This window comes from Oncorhynchus mykiss, chromosome 28 (assembly GCF_013265735.2).
Source record: "Oncorhynchus mykiss isolate Arlee chromosome 28, USDA_OmykA_1.1, whole genome shotgun sequence".
NCBI lineage: Eukaryota > Metazoa > Chordata > Actinopteri > Salmoniformes > Salmonidae > Oncorhynchus > Oncorhynchus mykiss.
In genome coordinates, this window is record NC_048592.1 from 43,198,142 (window position 1) to 43,222,085 (window position 23,944).

General features: G+C 42.8%; 1 protein-coding gene across 5 annotated transcripts in view; it reads left to right on the forward strand.

Moving 5' to 3' along the window:
- Nucleotides 1-908: 908 nt before the first annotated feature.
- The window catches only part of myom1a (myomesin 1a (skelemin)), a 103,724-nt gene continuing 80,688 nt past the window's right edge, over nucleotides 909-23,944 (forward strand). For 3 of the 5 annotated variants that reach the window (XM_036966992.1, XM_036966994.1, XM_036966996.1), the window contains exons 1-10: nucleotides 910-1,062; nucleotides 3,241-3,434; nucleotides 6,941-7,084; nucleotides 13,724-13,907; nucleotides 14,273-14,430; nucleotides 17,808-17,900; nucleotides 18,554-18,642; nucleotides 18,795-18,839; nucleotides 19,456-19,617; nucleotides 22,023-22,184. In XM_036966992.1, the coding sequence (XP_036822887.1) occupies nucleotides 3,289-3,434; nucleotides 6,941-7,084; nucleotides 13,724-13,907; nucleotides 14,273-14,430; nucleotides 17,808-17,900; nucleotides 18,554-18,642; nucleotides 18,795-18,839; nucleotides 19,456-19,617; nucleotides 22,023-22,184 (1,183 nt within the window). In that variant the 5' untranslated portion in view covers nucleotides 910-1,062; nucleotides 3,241-3,288. Of the gene's footprint in view, nucleotides 1,063-1,743; nucleotides 1,893-3,240; nucleotides 3,435-6,940; nucleotides 7,085-13,723; nucleotides 13,908-14,272; nucleotides 14,431-17,807; nucleotides 17,901-18,553; nucleotides 18,643-18,794; nucleotides 18,840-19,455; nucleotides 19,618-22,022; nucleotides 22,185-23,944 lie in introns of those variants that run through there. The other 2 variants (XM_036966993.1, XM_036966995.1) reach the window with 2 other exon arrangements.

Consider the following 23,944-nt stretch of genomic DNA (forward strand, 5'->3'; position numbering starts at 1 on the left):
TGTGTTAACATTGCCAAAGCAAGTGAAGTAGATAATAAACAAAAGTGAAATAAACAAAAATGTACAGTAAACATTACACTCACAGAAGTTCCAAAGGAATTAAGACATTTCAAATGTCATATCATGTATATATGCAGTGTTTATCGATGTGAAAATAGTTAAAGTAGAAAAGGGAATATAAATAAACATAATTATGGGTTGTATTTAAAATGGTGTTTGTTCTTCACTGGTTGCCCTTTCTTGTGACAACAGGTCACAAATCTTGCTGCTGTGATGGCACACTGGTATTTCACCCAGTAGATATTGGGTTGCTTTCACATTTTTTGTGGATCTGTGTAATCTGAGGGAAATATGTGTCTCTAATATGGTCATACATTGGACAGGAGGTTAGGAAGTGCAGCTCAGTTTCCACCTCATTTTGTGGGCAGTGAGCACATAGTCAAAGCTTTCCTCTCAAGAGAAGACAGGGTATGTACAGACTCAGTCCGCTGCGGCGGCCTTTCTCAATAGCAAGGCTATGCTCACTGAGTCTGTACATAGTCAAAGCTTTCCTTAAGTTTGGGTCAGTCACAGTGGTCAGGTATTCTGCCACTGTGTACTCTCTGTTTAGGGCCAAGTAGAATTCTAGATTGCTCTGTTTTTTTGTTAATTCTTTCCAATGTGTCAAGTAACTATCTTTTTGTTTTCTCATGATTTGGTTGGTTCTAATTGTGTTGCTGTCTCTCTCCCTCCCTTCCCCTCCCCTCTCCCCTCTCCCCTCCCTCCCCCTCTCCCCTCCCCTCCCTCCCCCTCTCCCCTCTCCCCTCTCCCCCCCCTCCCCCTCCCCTCCCTCCCCCTCTCTGCTATATTTACCGTGCCTCCTGATGGTGGTCCCTTAAAAGGTCCTGACGGTGTCTTCAGCATTCTGCCGAGTGGCAGCATTATTTTAGTTCTGTGGCCGCTGCTCGTCCTGTCCCCTCCACTCCCATTGCTGTTCTGCCTGGTTTAGGACTTGCTTTGGATACTTTTGGAGTTGCACCCCCTGTCCTGTTGGTTTCAACGATTGAAAGATTTTCAGTTTTGGTGAGTGAAAATGGTTTTAATTCATATGCTTTTGTATAATGAAATTAAACTCCAATCTATATTTTGCATATATTGTCTAATGGATAATAGTAGGCCTATATCTAGGCTATTGAGGACTATATTTATTACCATAGGCCTGAATGTATATAATTTATTATTAAGTTACATTAATGTCACCTTCACTAATACTTGGTTGTCCCAGTATTGTTTCATTTGATGAATGTAGCTAACATAACAATTCTGAGGAAACTAACTTACCTTCCAATGTATTCATTTAATTTTCATATGTTTTTATTGCCTAACTCTCATAATGGTACTAAGACTGAGTTCATATGTTTTTATTGACTAACTCTCATAATGGTACTAAGACTGAGTTCATATGTGCAGTTGGATAGTGCATGGAGACCTAATTTTAGAATAAGGGCCCAGAGGCCTACCTTAAGTCATGTTACATAGCATCTTTAGACATCCTAAATAGATTATCTGGTACTTTTTAGCCAGTAGTTCTGAAAGTAGCACTCACAAGCCAAAAGCGGTTCATGGAAATAGCCGTCTACATCACATATGTGCAGATATGTGCACCACGTCATTACTCTCTCTCTCTCTCTTCTGTGTCCACTGAGCTTTTGGGCCCGCCCTGCAACCTCATTGGATAACGCTGGGCAGGTCTCTTGCTAGGTGATACTCAAATGCGAGGGGCTGAAGCTCATTGGCTAGAACTCAAATTGCTAGGGGACTGGCCCACGTTGGGGGAAATGTAGGGAAAATGGCGCCGGCACAGCTTCAAGAAAACAGTTGCTTTCTAACTAGGGATTTGGTGGCGAATTGAGGTAAGACAGTAATTCTGGTCGAAGATGATGCATGTATGAAATACACATAGTGGAAGGTTTAAAAAAGACTTTTCTGACAGATGCCCATTCATTTCATCAGCTAGAAGTGTGTGGAAGTGTAGTGTACATGCTAGTGATTGCACCCTGTCAGACAGACCTCCACAGTATTTCTGTAGTATCTCTAATGATCTGATCATGGGTTGGTTGTCTACTACAGCAGATGGGGTCTATTTAGTTACCCAATACTCTTTTGTTTTGTTTGTCAACAATCAAATGAACAAATGTATTAAATCAAATGCTAGAGGAGCACATGCCCCAGTTTCCCATAGGAGCACATGTCCCAGTTTCCCATAGGAGCACATGTCCCAGTTTCCCATAGGAGCACATGCCCCAGTTTCCCATAGAAGCACATGTCCCAGTTTCCCATAGGAGCACATGCCCCAGTTTCCCATAGAAGCACATGTCCCAGTTTCCCATAGGAGCACATGCCCCAGTTTCCCATAGGAGCACATGACCCAGTTTCCCATAGGAGCACATGACCCAGTTTCCCATAGGAGCACATGACCCAGTTTCCCATAGGAGCACATGACCCAGTTTCCCATAGGAGCACATGACCCAGTTTCCCATAGGCTTACTACCAGAGCATCAGTCTCCTTTACCCTCCCAGGGTAGGCCTATCCATACCCATACCCACCCTGGGTAGACCTTTTCATACCCTTACTCACCCTGGGTAGACCTTTTCATACCCTTACACACCCTGGGTAGGCCTATCCATACCCATACTCACCCTGGGTAGACCTATCCATACCCATACTCACCCTGGGTAGGCCTATCCATACCCTTACTCACCCTGGATAGGCCTTTTCATACCCTTACTCACCCTGGGTAGGCATATCCCGTCCATGACACCTGATGGGGCTCACCCTTTCCAGTGTTAGTCTGGCTCAAAATCTACTCTGGAATAGCACTTTAGTCTATCTCAGTTTCCAGTTTCCAGACTGAAGACTGAAGTGCTTGTTAGGCTGGAAGAGGAGAAGAAGTCAATTCGTTAAAGACACAATGTAGCCTACTAGTAAAGATTAAATTAATTGTGAACTTGGCTATTTCAATCAGATTCTTTTAATAACAGCTTTACCATTTTAATACACTGTGAACTAATCTAGAACTGTTATATTTAGTTGTCAATCAATAATAATATCAATTAAAACCATTTAAGCATAAATTGACATATTTAACTGCAAGCTTGAACTAAACCAACTATAACATAACCCCATCATAACCATAATCGGAATGTTTTACAGACTTATTTACACTGAGTAGATTCAAATCCTGTTCTGATTGAACTTAGCGTGTGGCGGGGAGCCTGGAGTCTGAACTTATCAGCCAGCCAGTCAGGATGTCTGCATCGTTCCACGTGAAACAGCACCACCACCACAGTGACAAGAAGCAGCAGCATGAGAGCATCAGCCATCACAGCTCTCGCTCCTCTTTTAGTCAGCTGTCATATGCTGCCCACAAGAGAATCCAGCACAGCACCATAGGGTAAGAACAGGAGGAAGAGGAGGATGAGGAGGACTGTGCCATCTCTCTACTGCTCCTCTCCTCTGCTGTTTGATCATTTATAATCTATCCGCAGGATTAACTCATATCCTGGCTGTAACAGTCTTGGTGTGGTGAAGTGACTGTTGTTCTAATACGACTAAAGATGACTGTAGTAGTAGTTTGTGTGTTGAGGGTTTTGCTTACTATATTGTGTTGACACAGGTATGTGACTGACTGCTGACTTGTATGTCTGGAGTAAATATGCTCTGTTGGCACCCTTGCCTCAATCTAAGTAATATAATAATAATGGATCAGTTTAAGATAGAGATAACTGGGTGTGTTGGCCTTCCGTATCTGCGGTGGAAGGTGGCCGAGCTACAGCGGGGTTTGTTAGACTATGAGACATGAAAACATCGGTTTGACCTATGGAGTGACCACCCCATGGAAAGGGAAGAGTCTCATGAACACCATGGTGTTCTCTGTTCTGCTCTACGACCACCACACGTGACACAGGACTCACCTGAAAGTAAGACATACAAACACATTGAAGTATGGAGGTAGGTTTGTGCCACCAAAAATAAGGGTTTAAATATGTGTAAAAGAAATAGATTCTTCAAACTTTATCCCTGTGATTTATTTTTTGACTGTCTTTTTTGCCGTTTATGAATGTGTTATTAACTGTGTTTCTGTGGACTAAATAAAAAAGGTTAATACCAAAAGGGATCCAAAAATTCCAAGTCAAATAGCGACATGATCCATGGCATGACCATTTTACAATACTTCGAGATTAGTTTAGTAACCCGTGGTACAATATCACACTGTTCTGTAGACACATGGTCAGAAGCTCCATGTTGGAGACATGCTGAAGGACCAGACTGAAGGCTTCATGTTGGAGACATGCTGAAGTGCCAGACTGAAGTGTCCATGTTGGAGACATGCTGAAGGCTCCATGTTGAAGACATGCTGTAGGCTGAAGGACCAGAATGTAGGCTCCATGTTGGAGATGCTGTAGGCTGAAGGACTCCATGTTGGAGACATGCTGAAGGTCCATGTTGGAGACATGCTGAAGGACCAGACTGTAGGCTCCATGTTTAAGACATGATGTAGGCTGAGGGCTCCATGTTTAAGACATTATGTAGGCTGAGGGCTCCATGTTTAAGACATGATGTAGGCTGAGATCTCCATGTTTAAGACATTATGTAGGCTGAGGGCTCCATGTTAAAGACATGATGTAGGCTGAGGGCTCCATGTTTAAGACATGATGTAGGCTGAGGGCTCCATGTTTAAGACATGATGTAGGCTGAGGGCTCCATGTTTAAGACATGATATAGGCTGAGAGCTCCATGTTTAAGACATGATGTAGGCTGAGGGCTCTATGTTTAAGACATGATGTAGGCTGAGATCTCCATGTTGGAAACCTGCTGTAGGCTGGAGGACCAGACTGAAGGCGCCCTGTTGGAGAAATGCAGTAGTCTGAAGGCTCCATTTTGGACACATGCTGTAGGGACCCTGCTGAATGCTTTTCTTCCTGCTGAGTGAACATGATCTCTTGCAGGCTGGGAGCCAGAGATATTCATGGAGAGAGCTGAGCTACATGTGTCTGCTTGAGAGGAAAACGACTCAATGACTGTACTATTGGGACATAATTTTTTACTGTTAATAATGACACTGATGTTGGCTGGCCTGTACAGGAACAGTTTAATAATACAATGCTTTGGTGGTGCCTTGGTGGAATGCTCACTGAACAGACCTGTATCTTTAGTCTTGGGATTCTAAACTTTAGCTTGTAACTATGTATTTGATGTGCCGTTAGAGGCTTAATCATAATTAGAATAGTGTAATTTTCCTGCTCTCTGTACTGCACTCTTAAAGAAAAACATGTGATCTAGAACCTTAAGGGTTTCTTTGGCTCTCCCAATAGGGGAACCCTTTGAAGAACCCTTTTGGGTTCCATGTAGGACCCTTTCCACGGAGGTTCTAAGTGGAACAAAAAAGGGTTTATCTCTTGAACCAAAAAGGGTTCTCCTATGGGGACAGCCTAAAACCCCTTTTCGAGTGTGGTGTTCCTCAGCTGAATGATCAGTGTGAATCTGTAGTTCCTCCAGCTGAATGATCAGTGTGAATCTGTAGTTTCTCCAGCTGAATGATCAGTGTGAATCTGTAGTTTCTCCAGTTGAATGATCAGTGTGAATCTGTAGTTTCTCCAGCTGAATGATCAGTGTGAATCTGTAGTTCCTCCAGCTGAATGATCAGTGTGAATCTGTAGTTCCTCCAGCTGAATGATCAGTGTGAATCTGTAGTTTCTCCAGCTGAATGATCAGTGTGAATGTGTAGTTTCTCCAGCTGAATGATCAGTGTGAATCTGTAGTTCCTCCAGCTGAATGATCAGTGTGAATCTGTAGTTCCTCCAGTTGAATGATCAGTGTGAATCAGTAGTTCCTCTAGCTGTTAGTGTTTAATACAAACTCTTCCAATCATGTGAACTCTCCCACTGCTGAACTCTACTCCAGCTCTCCAACAGTTCCTTTCCTTTCTTGGTCTCAAACAGACAAATGGAGGTGTGAGAGGCTGATGTATCTGTGGTGTCTGGTGTATATGTGGTGTCTGGTGTATCTGTGGTATATCTGTGGTGTCTGGTGTATCTGTGGTGTCTGGTGTATCTGTGGTGTCTGGTGTATCTGTGGTGTCTGGTAGATCTGTGGTGTGTGGTAGATCTGTGGTGTTTGGTGTATCTATGGTGTCTGGTGTATCTGTGGTGTCTGGTAGATCTGTGGTGTCTGGTAGATCTGTGGTGTCTTGTGTGTCTGGTGTATCTGTGGTGTCTGGTAGATCTGTGGTGTCTGGTGTGTTTGGTGTATCGGTGGTGTCTGGTGTATCTGTGGTGTCTGGTGTATCTGTGGTGTATCTGTGGTGTCTGGTGTATCTGTGGTGTCTGGTGTATCTGTGGTGTCTGTTGTATCTGTGGTGTCTGGTATATATTTTAGGTCTGGTTTATCTGTGGTGTATGGTTTATCTGTGGTGTCTGGTATATCTGTGGTGTCAGTTATATCTGTTGGGTCTGGTTTATCTTTGGTTTCTAATGTGTCTGTGGTATCTGGTGTATCTTTATCTATTTTGTCTGTTGTTTGCGTGTTGTTATTGTGTTTGTCAGGATCATGTCAGTTATTTCTGCTGTTCACTGGACTAGGTTCCACTATCAGTATATCTTCACATATGTATTTGTTTAGTGACACTGGTAACTTTCCATTCTTACATCTATCTCAGTAGTAACTGTTACTGTCAAGGTACATCCAGGTAGAACATCTGTAGCTATGACACAACTACTGTTGCTATGACACAACTACTGTTGCTATGACACAACTACTCGGTGTTAAAAATTGTAAAGCTCTGACTCTGTCTTTCTCTGTCTCTCTCTCTCTCTCTGTCTCTCTCTCTCTCTCTCTCTCTCTCGCTCTGTCTCTCTCTCTCTCTCTCTCTCTCTCACACACCTTATCTACCCCCGTCAGAGTGCAGCAGAGTTTTGTTGAATCAGAGAAGAGGTCGGAGTTCATACCTAGCCAGCTGCTGCCGCCGAGAGTCAAGAAGTACCTGGCCATGGACCCTGACACCAACGATGTCATTGGATACATAGTTCCTGTCTTCAGGACCAGGTGGGAGACTGGGATATAACATAGCGGCAGAGTAGCCTAGTGGTTAGAGCGTTGGGCTAGTAACCGGAAGGTTGCAAGTTCAAATCCCTGAGCTGACAAGGTACAAATCTGTCGTTCTGCCCCTGAACAGGCCGTCATTGAAAATAAGAATTTGTTCTTAACTGACTTGCCTAGTTAAATAAAGGTTAAAAAAAAATATATATATAATATGTTTCAGATAGACATTTACACTGAATGATACAATATGTGCCTGTTGTTTGGGGATAAAAAAATAAATACACGTTTAACCTTTATTTACAGTGCCTTGCGAAAGTATTCGGCCCCCTTGAACTTTGCGACCTTTTGCCACATTTCAGGCTTCAAACATAAAGATATAAAACTGTATTTTTTTGTGAAGAATCAACAACAAGTGGGACACAATCATGAAGTGGAACGACATTTATTGGATATTTCAAACTTTTTTAACAAATCAAAAACTGAAAAATTGGGCGTGCAAAATTATTCAGCCCCCTTAAGTTAATACTTTGTAGCGCCACCTTTTGCTGCGATTACAGCTGTAAGTCGCTTGGGGTATGTCTCTATCAGTTTTGCACATTGAGAGACTGACATTTTTTCCCATTCCTCCTTGCAAAACAGCTCGAGCTCAGTGAGGTTGGATGGAGAGCATTTGTGAACAGCAGTTTTCAGTTCTTTCCACAGATTCTCGATTGGATTCAGGTCTGGACTTTGACTTGGCCATTCTAACACCTGGATATGTTTCTTTTTGAACCATTCCATTGTAGATTTTGCTTTATGTTTTGGATCATTGTCTTGTTGGAAGACAAATCTCCGTCCCAGTCTCAGGTCTTTTGCAGACTCCATCAGGTTTTCTTCCAGAATGGTCCTGTATTTGGCTCCATCCATCTTCCCATCAATTTTAACCATCTTCCCTGTCCCTGCTGAAGAAAAGCAGGCCCAAACCATGATGCTGCCACCACCATGTTTGACAGTGGGGATGGTGTGTTCAGCTGTGTTGCTTTTACGCCAAACATAACGTTTTGCATTGTTGCCAAAAAGTTCAATTTTGGTTTCATCTGACCAGAGCACCTTCTTCCACATGTTTGGTGTGTCTCCCAGGTGGCTTGTGGCAAACTTTAAACGACACTTTTTATGGATATCTTTAAGAAATGGCTTTCTTCTTGCCACTCTTCCATAAAGGCCAGATTTGTGCAATATACGACTGATTGTTGTCCTATGGACAGAGTCTCCCACCTCAGCTGTAGATCTCTGCAGTTCATCCAGAGTGATCATGGGCCTCTTGGCTGTATCTCTGATCAGTCTTCTCCTTGTATGAGCTGAAAGTTTAGAGGGACGGCCAGGTCTTGGTAGATTTGCAGTGGTCTGATACTCCTTCCATTTCAATATTATCGCTTGCACAGTGCTCCTTGGGATGTTTAAAGCTTGGGAAATCTTTTTGTATCCAAATCCGGCTTTAAACTTCTTCACAACAGTATCTCGGACCTGCCTGGTGTGTTCCTTGTTCTTCATGATGCTCTCTGCGCTTTTAACGGACCTCTGAGACTATCACAGTGCAGGTGCATTTATACGGAGACTTGATTACACACAGGTGGATTGTATTTATCATCATTAGTCATTTAGGTCAACATTGGATCATTCAGAGATCCTCACTGAACTTCTGGAGAGAGTTTGCTGTACTAAAAGTAAAGGGGCTGAATAATTTTGCACGCCCAATTTTTCAGTTTTTGATTTGTTAAAAAAGTTTGACATATCCAATAAATGTCGTTACACTTCATGATTGTGTCCCACTTGTTGTTGATTCTTCACAAAAAAAATACAGTTTTATATCTTTATGTTTGAAGCCTGAAATATGGCAAAAGGTCGCAAAGTTCAAGGAGGCCGAATACTTTCGCAAGGCACTGTAACTAGGGGATGTTCAGGTTTAGTTTAATTTATTTGTACCAAAGAAAACAAGTGGACAACAACAGTACAGATAAAAACAAATAAATAAACGGTGTGCAGGTGGTTGGAAGCACAAAATACTATATAAATACATTCGGTAAGTACAAAAATAAAAAAAGGTTTGTTAAAACACATAACAAAACCCACTAATAATAAATGTACAATTAACTGATCAGCAATCACAATGAGTAGTTTGGTTTATCAGGCTGACCTCCAGTCTCCATGGAGGAGATTACTGAGTAGTTTGGTTCATCAGGCTGACCTCCAGTCTTCATGGAGGATATTCATGAGTAGTTTGGTTCATCAGGCTGATCCCCAGTCTTCATGGAGATTACTGAGTAGTTTGGTTCATCAGCCTGACCTTCAGTCTTCATGGAGGATATTAATGAGTAGTTTGGTTCGTCAGTCTTCGCTTGAAGTTATTGAGGGATGATGATGTTTTGGCAATGTGAAAATAACAATTTCAGAGTACTCTGTATTTGATAAACAATTGACTATGTGGGGTGCTTCAGCGGGGAGGGTAAAGGTTATCACTGTGTCTTGTGTTAAAAATATGTATTTCAGAATTAACCTGTAAGAATCCATTGAAGGGTTTAGGTCAACTGGGACCTGGAAGAATCCATTGAAGGGTTTAGGTAAACGGTCTGGGACCTGGAAGAATCCATTGAAGGGTTTAGGTAAACTGGGACCTGGTAGAATCCATTGAAGGGTTTAGGTAAACTGGGACCTGGTAGAATTCATTGAAGGGTTTAGGTAAACTGGGACCTGGTAGAATTCATTGAAGGGTTTAGGTAAACTGGGACCTGGTAGAATTCATTGAAGGGTTTAGGTAAACTGGGACCTGGTAGAATTCATTGAAGGGTTTAGGTAAACTGTCTGGGACCTGGAAGAATCCATTGAAGGGTTTAGGTAAACTGGGACCTGAAGAATCCATTGAAGGGTTTAGGTAAACTGGGACCTGGTAGAATCCATTGAAGGGTTTAGGTCAACTGGGACCTGGTAGAATCCATTGAAGGGTTTAGGTACACTGTCTGGGACCTGGAAGAATCCATTGAAGGGTTTAGGTAAACTGGGACCTGAAGAATCCATTGAAGGGTTTAGGTAAACTGTCTGGGAGGTATGAGTATTTGTAGACGAAAGGGCATAATTGTTGTACATTAATGTCGTAAATAGACAGGATATTGAGTTTCTTAAACAAAGGTGCAGATGGAGCCAGTTAATTAGAGGAGGTGTCAAGTCTTGTAAATGTATTTTGTATGATGAGTAATTTGTGTAGGTAGGAGGCATATGTTCTGGCCCAGACAATATTACAGTGAATGAGATATGGGTAAATTAAGCTATATTATAGAGTTAGGAAGCAAACCTGATGAACCAAACCACTCCTTTTTCTGATGATAACAACAGATTTCATCACTTTGCTGCAGACTGAATGTGATCTTTCCAGGATAACTTTTCATCCATTTCATTCCCACCAATTGAAATTATGGCTCCTTTTTTTAATATATATTTTGTACAATATTTCTTATTCTTACTAGTGAAACAATAAAGTTGGATTTTTTTTAACATTTTAAAGATCATTTGTTTATCTGGAAGCATTCAGAAAGTGTGGCCATGCCTTAGTTGGTAACATCAGCAAAGAGAATGTAAAGTACGGTAGAAGACCCAGCAGCATGGTCATTGAAATAGATGAGGAATAACAAAGGTCCAATTGTCGAATCCTGTGGTACACCAGGATATCTTGGCCCTGGTAGATGCACATCCATTTGCATAAACAAATTGTTCTCTATCAGAAACATAACTAGAGTTAATTTGATATTTTCCACATTTTGTTATGTTACAGCCTTATTCTTAAAACAGACCCTTAAATCTGTACTTTGTTGAAGCACCTTTGGCAGTGATTACAGCCTCAAGTCTTCTTAGGTATGATGCTACAAGCTTGGCACACCTGTATTTGGGGAGTTTCACCCATTCTTCTATGCAGATCATCTCAAGCTCTGTCAGGTTGGATGGGGAAGGGTACATGCACAGCTATTTTCAGGTCTCTCCAGAGATGTTCGGTCGGGTTCAAGTCTTGGTGCATAGGGTCGTTGTCCTGTTGGAAGGTGAACCTTCGCCCCAGTCTGAGGTCCTGAGCGCTCTGGAGCAGGTTTTCATCAAGGATCTCTCTGTACTTTGCTCAGTTCATCTTTCCCTCGATCGGACTAGTCTCCCAGTTCCTGCCTCTGAAAAACATCCCCACAGCATGATGCTGCCATCATGCTTCACCGTAGGGATGGTGCCAGGTTTCCTCCAGACGTGAAGCTTGCTATTCAGGCCAAATAGTTCAATCTTGCTTTCATCAGACCAGAGAATCTTGTTTCTCATGGTCTTAGAGTCCTTTAGGTGCATTTTGGTAAACTCCAAGCTGGGTTGTCATGTACCTTTTACTGAGGAGTGGCTTTCGTCTAGCCACTCTACCCTAAAGGCCTGATTGGTGGAGTTCTGCAGAGATGGTTGTCCTTCTGGAAGGTAGCTGGGTCCAGGGTCAGGTAGAAGGTCATACACAGGGACTCCAAAAAGGTAACAGTACAGGCAGGGAAAAGGCAAAAAGGCGTCGTTAGTGAGGATGATTCCCGAGATTCCCGTATGCCTTATGATTCCCGAGACGTGGTGTGATCATAACAACATACAAGATCTCAAGTTCTTCTGTTCACCTGACTTCTTCACAATCAAATGTCGAACGCATTATCTACCAAGATAATTCTCTTCGATTATAATCACAGCTGCATATATTCCCCCTCAAGCAGACTCATCGATGGCCCTGAACAAACTTCATTTGACCCTATGTAAACTGGAAACCACATATCCTGAGGCTGCATTCATTGTAGCTGGGGATTTTAACAAGGCTAATCTGAAAACAAGATTCCCTAAATCAGCATATCGATTGTGCTACCAGGGCTGGTAAAACCCTGGATCATTGTTATTCTGACGCATAAAATGCCCTCCCCCGCCCTCCTTTCGCCCTCCCCCGCCCTCCTGCACACTGCAACCTTGGTTAGCGCGCACTGCGCCCGGCCTGCCACAGGAGCCGCTGGTGCGCGATGAGACAAGGATATCCCTACCGGCCAAACCTTCCCTAACCCGGACGTTGCTAGGTCAATTGTGCGTCACCCCACGGACCACCCTTGAGGCCCGAGAGCATTCTGTCGTGCTGTATCTCCACCTGGTACGGCAACTGCTCGGCCCACAACCGTAAGGCTCTCCAGAGGGTAGTGAGGTCTGCACAACGCATCACCGGGGGAAAACTACCTGCCCTCCAGGACACCTACACCACTCTATGTCATAGGAAGGCCATAAAGATCTTCAAGGACAACAACCACCCGAGCCACTGCCTGTTCACCCCGCTATCATCCAGAAGGCGAGGTCCGTACAGGTGCATCATAGCAGGGACCGAGAGACTGAAAAACAGCTTCTATCTCAAGGCCATCAGACTGTTAAACAGCCATCACTAACATTGAGTGGCTGCTGTGAACATACTGACTCAACTCCAGCGACTTTAACAATGTAAAAATTGATGTAAAAATGTATCACTAGCCACTTTAAAAAATTCCACTTAATATAATGTTTACATACCCTACATTACTCATCTCATATGTATATACTGTACTCTATATCATCTACTGCATCTTGCTATCTTTATGTGATACATGTAGTACTAGCCACTACAATGCCACTTTTATATTTTTACATACCCTACATTACTTATCTCATATGTATATACTGTACTCGATACCATCTACTGCATCTTGCCTATGCCGTTCTGTACCATCACTCATTCATATATCTTTATGTACATATTCTTCCTCCCTTTACACTTGTGTGTATAAGGTAGTAGTTTTGGAATTGTTAGCTAGATTACTAGTTGGTTATTACTGTATTGTCGGAACTAGAAGCACAAGAATTTCGCTACACTCACATTAACATCTGCTGACCATGTGTATGTGAAAAAATCAAATTTGATTTCATTTGATGCCCTTTCCACCTGGGGGCGGCCCGTCAGGAAGTCCAGGATCCAGTTGCAGAGGGAGGTGTCCCTATTTTGTTTTTACTGAGAATTTTTTAAGACTGGTTGAAAACCAAGGTTTTCAGAACCCTTCTGCTGCTCTCTTACATGGTTAAACTAAGGTAAAGCAGTGGTGAAATACAGAGTTGAAAGATGTGAGAAAAGTCTGGTAAGCAGACCACGTCTTTTTAAAATGTTATATTTGTATTTAACCAGGTAGGCCAGTTGAGAACAAGTTTACATTTACAACTGTGACCTGGCCAAGATAAAGCATAGCAGTTCGACACAAACAACAAAGAGTTACACATGGAATAAACAAAACATACAGTCAATAATACAGTAGAACAAACAAAAACAATAAGTCTATATACAGTGAGTGCAAATGAGGTCAGATAAGGGAGGTAAAGGCAATAAACAGGCTATGGTGGCGAAAGTAATTACAATATAGAAATTAAACACTTGAATGGAGAAGATGAATGTGCAAGTAGAGATAGGAAAGGCGGCCAAAGTATGAATTGGCTTTGACCAGTGAGATATACCTGCTGGAGCGTGTGCTACGAGTTTGAACAGTGTCTGTTGTTGTCTGCTGTGGTGTCTGTATCCATGAGTTTCAACCGTGTTGTCTGTTTTGTCCGTAGCCATGAGTTTGCCCGGGGCCTAGTTGAGGTCCAGGAAGAAGTGAAGGAGGAGGGAGTGGGGCATGTTGCCATGAGGAACCTGTTCTCCCTGGAGACCAGCTCCATGGAGACGATTACCGTGGAGAAGAAGAGCAGGAAGAGGCACATTAGAGAGTCAGCTGACCGCCTGGAGCTCAGCAAGAAGGTCAGTACTATTGATTTATCGATTGACTGGAACTACAGAAGAAAGTCATCCTGGACACCACATTACTTGTGGTCTTTTTTCAGTCTTAGAGGAGTTAACCCTTTCCTCTCCATATCCCTGCTACCTGTCCCTTGTAGGTTGAGGAGAGAGAGCAGAATCTTAACCCCTTCCTGCCCCCCTTGTAGGTTGAGGAGAGAGCGGCGTTTTAACCACTTCCTGTCCCCCTGTAGGTTGAGGAGAGAGCGGAGTTTTAACCACTTCCTGTCCCCCTGTAGGTTGAGGAGAGAGCAGCATTTTAACCACTTCCTGTCATGTTGTAGGTTGAGGAGAGAGCAGCATTTTAACCACTTCCTGTCCCCCTGTAGGTTGAGGAGAGAGCAGAGTTCCGTAAGAAACAGAACAGTGACAACCTGACCCATCCTCCTGAGTTCATAGTTCGTCCCCGAGGACAGACTGTCTGGGAGGGCAAGACTGTCAAGCTGCACTGCACCGTGTCTGGATGGCCTAAACCACGTATTGCATGGTGAGACACACACATACACCCTCTCCCGCTCCCTTTCATCCCTCTCCCGCTCCCTTTCATCCCTCTCCCTCTGCCTTTCATCCCTCTACTGCTGCCTTTCATCCCTCTCCCACTGCCTTTCATCCCTCTCCCATTGCCTTTCATCCCTCTACTGCTGCCTTTCATCCCTCTCCCACTGCCTTTCATCCCTCTCCCACTGCCTTTCATCCCTCTCCCACTGCCTTTCATCCCTCTACTGCTGCCTTTCATCCCTCTCCCACTACCTGTCATCCCTCTCCCACTGACTTTGGGAGAGGGATGTTCTGTGAAGGGAGTATAGTACACAGCGTTGTACGAGATCTTCAGTTTCTTGGCAATTTCTCACATGGAATAACCTTAATTTCTCAGAACAAGAATAGACTGACAAGTTTTTGAAGAAAGTGCTTTGTTTCAGGCCATTTTGAGCCTGTAATCGAACCCACAAATGCTGATGCTCCAGATACTCAACTAGTCTAAAGAAGGCCAGTTTAATTGCTTCTTTGATCAGAATGACAGTTTTCAGCTATGCTAACATAACTGCAAAAGGGTTTTTTAATGATCAACTAGCCTTTATAAAATGATCAACTTGGATTAGCTAACACAATGTGCCATTGGAACACAGGAGTGATGGTTGCTGATAATGGGCCTCTGGACACCTATGTAGATATTCCATTAAAAAAATCTGCCGTTCCAGCCACAATAGTCATTTACAACATTGACAATGTCAACACTGTATTTCTGATCAATTTATGTTATTTTAACCTGTCTACGATACTGGTTCCCAATTGGGAATCAACCCTCCCACGTTCAGCTGAAACGGTGGCGCATGGAACGCAAAAATATTCTTAAAAATATTTAACCTCCACACATTAACAAGTCCAATAGCTCAAATGAAAGATAAACACCTTGTTCATCTAGCCAGCAAGTCAGATTTCTAAAATGTTTTACGGCGAAAACATAGCACATATATATGTAAAACCACCACCAGACACAGCTCATTTGAATAGCCAAAACATGCAATCAACAAACGCAGGATTAAAAAATAAATCGCTCACTAACCTTTTGAAAATCTTCATCAGATGACAGTAATATGACATGTTACACGGTACATATTATTGTTTTTTCAATAACATGCCATTTATATCCATAAATGTCCATTTACAGTGAGTTCACGTTCAGAAATTACTCAAAAATGCCCGCAGGAAATCTATGTAGCGCGGCAAGATAACGTAAATAGACATCATAAACTTTGACTAAATATACATGTTCTACATATAGTTAGAAAGATACACTGCTTCTTTATGCAACCGCTTTGTTAGATTTATTTTTAACGTTACAGAAATCGCACACTATTCTATATGCTGAGACGGCGCTCAGTTCCAAGCTACATTTCTACGTAATGTTGGAGTCAACAGAAACACAGATTTAAGCATAAATATTCCCTTACCTTCGATGGTCTTCGTTCAGAATGTTCTGGAAGGCTTCATACTTACCCAATACATCGTTTGGTTTCAAGTCTTGCGTCTTTGTATTAGCTACTGCTAATAACATCAGCTGAAATGCACCCAAAACGTCCTCTGGTCCGGAAAAGTTGCGCATCAAAACTTCAAAATTACATATTATATGTCGACTAAACAGGTCAAACTAAGTGCAGAAGCAAGCTTTATGATGTTTTAGACACGCAAAACAAACTTCAATTCAATCGGCCATCGTCTGCCCTTCTCTTGAGTGCTGGAACAAAGGAATGGCTGGGACCAATTCGCGCCCATACGCACAGCCTATTCTCTCGTGGCACGCACTGATTTCACTCCCATAGGGTCAATTCTCTCTACTCTATTCGCTCTACTGAAAGAGGACATCTAGCAGAAGAGATAGAAAGTGTCCCCAGAATCATAACCGGTTGGGAAGGGTGGGGGCCATGACGTCAAAGTTGCTCCAACTTTCATGGCCACAAAAACTTTGGAAAGTTTGGAAGAATGCCTGCCCTGTGAGTTCTGCTATACTTACAGACATAATTCCAACGGTTTTAGAATCTTTAGAGTGTTTTCTATCCAATAATAATTTTTATTTGCATATATTAGCAATTTTTGACAGATTTTTTTTTCAGTTTACTAGGGGTACCCAATCTCTCCAAAGGGGGCGTATGTCTGCCATATCCTTAACAGGTTTTTAATGGACAAAAAATTTGCTTTTCTTTAAAAAACAAGGACATTTCTAAGTGATCCCAAACTGTTGATTGGTAGTGTATCCTGTTTTCGCTTAGTCATTATGGGGTTTTGATGAGGAAAACATTTATTGAAACCATTTTAGAATAAGGCTGTAACGTAACAAAATGAGGAAAAAGGGAAGGGGTCTGAATACTTTCCGAATGCACTGTACATACATACATACATACATACATATGTAACGGATGTGAAACGCTAGCTAGTTAGCGGTGGTGCGAGCTAAATTGCCTTTCAATCGGTGACGTCACTTGCTCTGAGACCTTGAAGTAGTAGTTCCCCTTGCTCTGCAAGGGCCGCGGCTTTTGGGGAGCGATGGGTAACGATGCTTCGTGGGTGACTGTTGTTGATGTGTGCAGAGGGTCCCTGGTTCGCGCCCGGGTATGTGCGAGGGGACGGTCTAAAGTGATACTGTTACACATACATACATACATACATACATACATACCTATACATACATACATACATACATGTTGAAAAGATTTACATACACTGAGTGTACAAAACATTAGGAACACCTGCTCTTTCCATGACAGACTGACCAGGTGAATCCAGGTGAAAGCTATGGTCTCTTATTGATGTCACATGTTAAAACCACTTCAATCAGTGTAGATGAAGGTGAGGAGACGAGTTAAAGAAGGATTTTTAAGCCTTGAGACAATTGAGACATGGATTGTGTGTGTGCCTTTCAGAGGGTGAATGATTAGGACAACATATTGAAATGCATTAGAACGGGGTATGGTAGTAGGTACCAGGCGCACCGGTTTGTGTGTCAAGAACTGCAACGCTGCTGGGTTTTTCACGGTCAACAGTTTCCCATCTGTATCAAGAATGGTCCACCACCCAATGGACATCCAGCCTACTTGACACAACTGTGGGAAGCATTGGAGTGAACATGGGCCAGCATCCCTGTGGAACGATTTCAACACCTTGTAGAGTCCACGCCCGGATGAATTGAGGCTGTTCTGAGGGGAAAAAGAGGTGCAACTCAATATTATGAAGGTGTTCCTAATGTTCACTCAGTGTATAATACTTCAAACAGCTCTCATCAAGAGTCAAGCCTCTCTAGCGCAGAGATCTCCTTTTCTCCTTTTCTGTTCTTCTGAAAACAATGTCTTCTCTCACTCCCTCCGTCAGGTATAAGAACAATGTGGTGATAGATGAGAAGGCCCATCCTGACAAGTACACAGCAGAGAGTAACTACAACATGCACTCTCTGGAAATCAAGAGGTAGGTAGCTGTAGTAACCCTGACAACACTCTGGAAACCAAGAAGTAGGTAGCCGTAGTAGCTATAGTAACCCTGACAACACTCTCTGTAGATAAAGAGGTAGGTTGCCGCAGTAGCTATAGTAACCCTGACAACACTCTGGAAACCAAGAAGTAGGTAGCCGTAGTAGCTATAGTAACCCTGACAACACTCTCTGTAGATAAAGAGGTAGGTTGCCGCAGTAGCTATAGTAACCCTGACAACACTCTGGAAACCAAGAAGTAGGTAGCCGTAGTAGCTATAGTAACCCTGACAACACTCTCTGTAGATCAAGAGGTAGGTAGCCGTAGTAGCTATAGTAACCCTGTCAACACTCTCTGTAGATCAAGAGGTAGGTTGCCGTAGTAGCTATAGTAACCCTGACAACACTCTCTGTAGATCAAGAGGTAGGTTGCCGTAGTAGCTATAGTAACCCTGACAACACTCTCTGTAGATCAAGAGGTAGGTTGCCGTAATAGCTATAGTAACCCTGGCAACACTCTCTGTAGATCAAGAGGTAGGTTGACGTAGCAGCTATAGTAACCCTAACCCTATGGTTGGTTGTATGGTATATAAGACAGGGTTGTGTTGTGGTTGTTGTGGAGGTGTTGTAATGTCTGTGTTCTGCCTTGTAGCTGTGACTTCCTAGACACGGCTCAGTACCGTGTGTCTGCTCTCAACATAAAGGGAGAGAGCTCCTCCGTGGCCACCGTGGTTATCAAGAGTATGTTCTTCTCCTCTCAAATCATGTACTTACATCTCTTCTGTATCTTTAATTCTAACTTTTTTTGCCAATATAGTTTATATTGTGCTCAACTTGCTGAATCAAATATGTGTTATTCATATTCATTTACATATCATTTAAATCTCCACCAGGGTTCCAGGAGGGACAGAAAGTGGGAACTCTTGATGCTAAACCACGTGAGTCTAGTCTGAAATCTGCCTCCTGTCTGTCTCTCTGTATGTTTTAGATGTGTTAACCCTAACCCTAAACCATGTGAATCTGAAATCTGCCTCCTGTCTGTCTATCTGTATGGTTTAGATGTGTTAACCCTAACCCTAAACCACGTGAGTCTAGTTTGAAATCTGCCTGCTGTCTGTCTCTCTGTATGGTTTAGATGTGTTAACCCTAACCCTAAACCATGTGAATCTGAAATCTGCCTCCTGTCTGTCTCTCTGTATGGTTTAGATGTGTTAACCCTAACCCTAAACCACGTGAGTCTAGTTTGAAATCTGCCTGCTGTCTGTCTCTCTGTATGGTTTAGATGTGTTAACCCTAACCCTAAACCATGTGAATCTGAAATCTGCCTCCTGTCTGTCTCTCTGTATGTTTTAGATGTGTTAACCCTAACCCTAAACCATGTGAATCTGAAATGTGCCTCCTGTCTGTCTCTCTATATGTTGTAAAGGTGTCATGGTATAGTTCAGTATGACTGTTGTCTTAGTTCTAGTCTCCTGTCTGTCTCTCTGCACTGTAGAGGTTGTCTTAGTTCTGTAGAACACTATGTTGTCCCTCATCTGTCTGTCTCTCTTTTAGATGGGTTCTGCTCGGAGCACGGCGTGACCTTTGAGACAGCCATCATAGACTCGTTTGAGGTGGCGTTCGGCCGGGAGGGAGAGACTCTAAGTCTGGGCTGCACCGTCATCGTCTACCCCACCGTTAAACGCTACCAGCCTGATGTCCTCTGGTACAGAAATGGTGGGTAGCAACACACACCGTTAAACACTACCAGTTTGATGTCCTCTGGTACAGAGATGGTGGGTAGCAACACACACACAGGGCCGTAACCTACTTAATTTCTATACAATTAAAAATCTTTAAATGCTATTTAGAGAACAACAAAAACAAGCAAAAATGAACCCAGCCATTATCACGTTGGCTGCTGTAGGTTCATCACCTCAGTCCATCTACAAACACATAGCCCATTAGCTATACAGTTGTAATGTTATATTCCTGAAAGGGGGGAAATATGACAAATTATTCAGACTGACACGCAGCCTCAGAAACAAAAACATCAAATGTTTAGAACTGTATTGTTTGCATGTTGATTGTATTTTAATGTAGACCTGTAGGGAAGTTAGGTCCTGTGGACAAGATTCAGTGGTTCTATTTTAATGTAGGCCTATAGAAAAGATGGGTCCTGTGAAGATGTTCATATTGATACAGTAGTTGTATTTTAATGTAGACCTATAGGGAAGAAAGGTCCTATGGATGTGTTCATATTGATACAGTGGTTGTATTATAATGTAGACCTATAGGGAAGATGGGTCCTGTGGAGATGTTCATATTGATACAGTGGTTGTATTTTAATGTAGACCTATGGGGAAGATAGGTCCTGTGGAGATGTTCATATTGATACAGTGGTTGTATTTTAATGTAGACCTATGGGGAAGATAGGTCCTATGGATGTGTTCATATTGATACAGTGGTTGTATTTTAATGTAGATCTATAGGGAAGATAGGTCCTGTGGAGATGTTCATATTGATACAGTGGTTGTATTTTAATGTAGGCCTACCGGGAAGATAGGTCCTGTGGAGATGTTCATATTGAAACAAACAGTCCTTGTATTTTAATGTAACATATCATATATTTTTTTTAAGTTTGTAACTTGTTTGATGAGATTAGTACAGATTTTCTCCCCACGTTTGAGAACCACTGTACACACCTCTCTGCTTGCTTCCTCTCTCTCTTTCCTCCTGCATGCATTGCAGCCTGCCTCAGCCTCACCACATCAAGGTCTGTCGCAGTAGCCTACCTTCTGTAAAGCAACGTTATTATGAGAACTTTAGTAGCATAATTTTTGCTCCTGCTGATTAGGTAGACTTTAACGTTAGCTTCTTACGTCATCCTTCTAGCAGGCTAAGTAATAATAACCAGAGCCCTTCAACGTTACTGCAATAGAAGTCTCTGCCGGCAGCTATCTATAAGCAACTATATATCTATAAGCGGCTATTTACCAGTTGTTCGCTCATTCTCCGAGAGTTGCAGGACAGTTTTAAAATGGTATTTTGTCCGACATCTCGCAAAGCACACTGTCAGTAGCGTCTCTATTGCTTACTTGAGCCGACTGCTGCTAAAAGGCAAATCAGGAGGCCAAATAAGGACGCAGGAGAACATAACCAACAAACCACTGTTCATGACTCCACTTGTTTGCAAATAGGCAGGCTGAATGAGAACTCAGTCAGATCAAGAATATAAGCTTTATGAGCTTTGATCATCGCTGGTAGACATATTTAGATGTTGACCCATAATTGATTTTCTTTATTGTCTACAAAATATATATTTGTATTTTTTTATATTTTTTTTCTAATGTGACCGACCGCCTTGATTTGGTCTTATGAAAATTTGAAATTATATATTTTACAGTGGATAAAAGTAGCTACTCAGAGCTACAAAATGGTATATCATACACGGCAGTTGAGGAACAATCGGGAAGTTATTCTGCTTTGAAATTGTATTTGTATTTTTAAGGCCAGCCCCCGTCCCCGCAGGAGGCCTTTTGGTAGGCCGTCATTGTAAATAAGAATTTGTTCTTAACTGACTTGCCTAATTATATCAAGGTTAAATAAATACAAATAAACACATACTGACCAGATCATGTTATAGACAGAAGCATGCTACATGGCAGACTAATCCAAGCTCATCTCCCGGCATGTCCAGCCCATCCATTTCTCAGCCAATCATGGCTAGCGGGAAGGTTTGTGTATTTTTCCGTGGCTAAACCAACTAGGCTCGTAATTTAAGGGTAGAATACAAGTTTGTTATTAAGGCACATGAAAGTTCACATTTTCCAGAAGGCATTTATTCCCAAAAACGCATTTTGATAAAAAATAAATGTCTATATTCAATTGCCTCTCCTGTAGTGACGTGCGACATAAGCCTAGATTCCTGAAACGAGTCACAAATTAGAAAAAATGACAGAGATCCGGACGCGCATGCACACACACACACACACACACACACACACACACACACACACACACACACACACACACACAAAGTTGCTGTACTGAGCTGTTCTTGGGCCTCATTTCACACTATCCTGTGCTTTACCTTTGTGAACTACTGAGTCCATCTGTCTGATACTGTGGTGTCTCCCCAGGCAAGGCCCTGGCAGAGTCCAAGTGGGTCCACACCCACTGGAGTGGAGAGAAAGCCACCCTGACACTGATCCATCTTAACAAGGAGGATGAAGGACTCTACACCCTGAGAGTTAACACCAAGTCTGGCTTCCAGTCCTACTCCGCTTACGTCTTCGTCAGAGGTACGACCTGAAATGGTTTACTTAACAGTACGATACAATATGATACGGTACGATATGATAGGATATAATACCATAAGTAAGCAATAAGGCAGGACAAGGTTTGTATTATAAGGGAATGGCGGTGTGAGAAGACATGATGCTGAAGGCCAGCTGAGCATTGGTCCGAAGACTGAGATCAGGAGAAGTACAACGAAAGCTTGTGTTTTTTTCATGTCTAAGGCAGTTCAAATGGCAATGTTAACCAGTGGGTCAGTGTTGACCAGTGGGTCAGTGTTAACTAGTGGATCAGTGTTAACTAGTGGATCAGTGTTAACCAGTGGATCAGTGTTAACCAGTGGGTCAGTGTTAACCAGTGGGTCAGTGTTAACCAGTGGATCAGTGTTAACCAGTGGGTCAGTGTTAACCAGTGGATCAGTGTTAACCAGTGGGTCAGTGTTAACCAGTGGGTCAGTGTTAACCAGTGGATCAGTGTTAACCAGTGGGTCAGTGTTAACCAGTGGGTCAGTGTTAACCAGTCGGTCAGTTCAAATGGCAGTGTTAACCAGTGGGTCAGTGTTAACCAGTGGGTCAATGTTAACCAGTGGGTCAGTGTTAACCAGTGGGTCAATGTTAACCAGTGGGTCAATGTTAACCAGTGGGTCAGTGTTAACCAGTGGATCAGTGTTAACCAGTGGCTCAGTGTTAACCAGTGGATCAGTGTTAATCAGTGGCAGTGGTTCAGTGTTAACTAGTGGGTCAGTGTTAACCAGTGGGTCAGTGTTAACCAGTGGATCAGTGTTAACTAGTGGGTCAGTGTTAACCAGTGGGTCAGTGTTAACCAGTGGGTCAATGTTAACCAGTGGGTCAGTGTTAACCAGTGGATCAGTGTTAATCAGTGGCAGTGGGTCAGTGTTAACTAGTGGGTCAGTGTTAACCAGTGGTTCAAATGGCAGTGTTAACCAGTGGGTCAGTGTTAACCAGTGGGTCAGTGTTAACCAGTGGGTCAGTGTTAACCAGTGGGTCAGTGTTAACCAATGGGTCAGTGTTAACCAGTGGGTCAGTTCAAATGGCAGTGTTAACCAGTGGGTCAGTGTTAACCAGTGGGTCAGTTCAAATGGCAGTGTTAACCAGTGGATCAGTGTTAACTAGTGGGTCAGTGTTAACCAGTGGGTCAGTGTTAACCAGTGGGTCAGTGTTAACCAGTGGGTCAGTGTTAACCAGTGGATCAGTGTTAACCAGTGGGTCAGTGTTAACCAATGGGTCAGTGTTAACCAGTGGGTCAGTTCAAATGGCAGTGTTAACTAGTGGATCAGTGTTAACCAGTGGGTCAGTGTTAACTAGTGGGTCAGTGTTAACCAGTGGGTCAGTGTTAACCAGTGGGTCAGTGTTAACCAGTGGGTCAGTGTTAACCAGTGGATCAGTGTTAACTAGTGGGTCAGTGTTAACCAGTGGGTCAGTGTTAACTAGTGGATCAGTGTTAACCAGTGGGTCAGTGTTAACCAGTGGATCAGTGTTAACCAGTGGGTCAGTGTTAACCAGTGGATCAGTGTTAACCAGTGGGTCAGTGTTAACCAGTGGGTCAGTGTTAACCAGTGGATCAGTGTTAACCAGTGGGTCAGTGTTAACCAATGGGTCAGTGTTAACCAGTGGGTCAGTTCAAATGGCAGTGTTAACTAGTGGATCAGTGTTAACCAGTGGGTCAGTGTTAACTAGTGGGTCAGTGTTAACCAGTGGGTCAGTGTTAACCAGTGGGTCAGTGTTAACCAGTGGGTCAGTGTTAA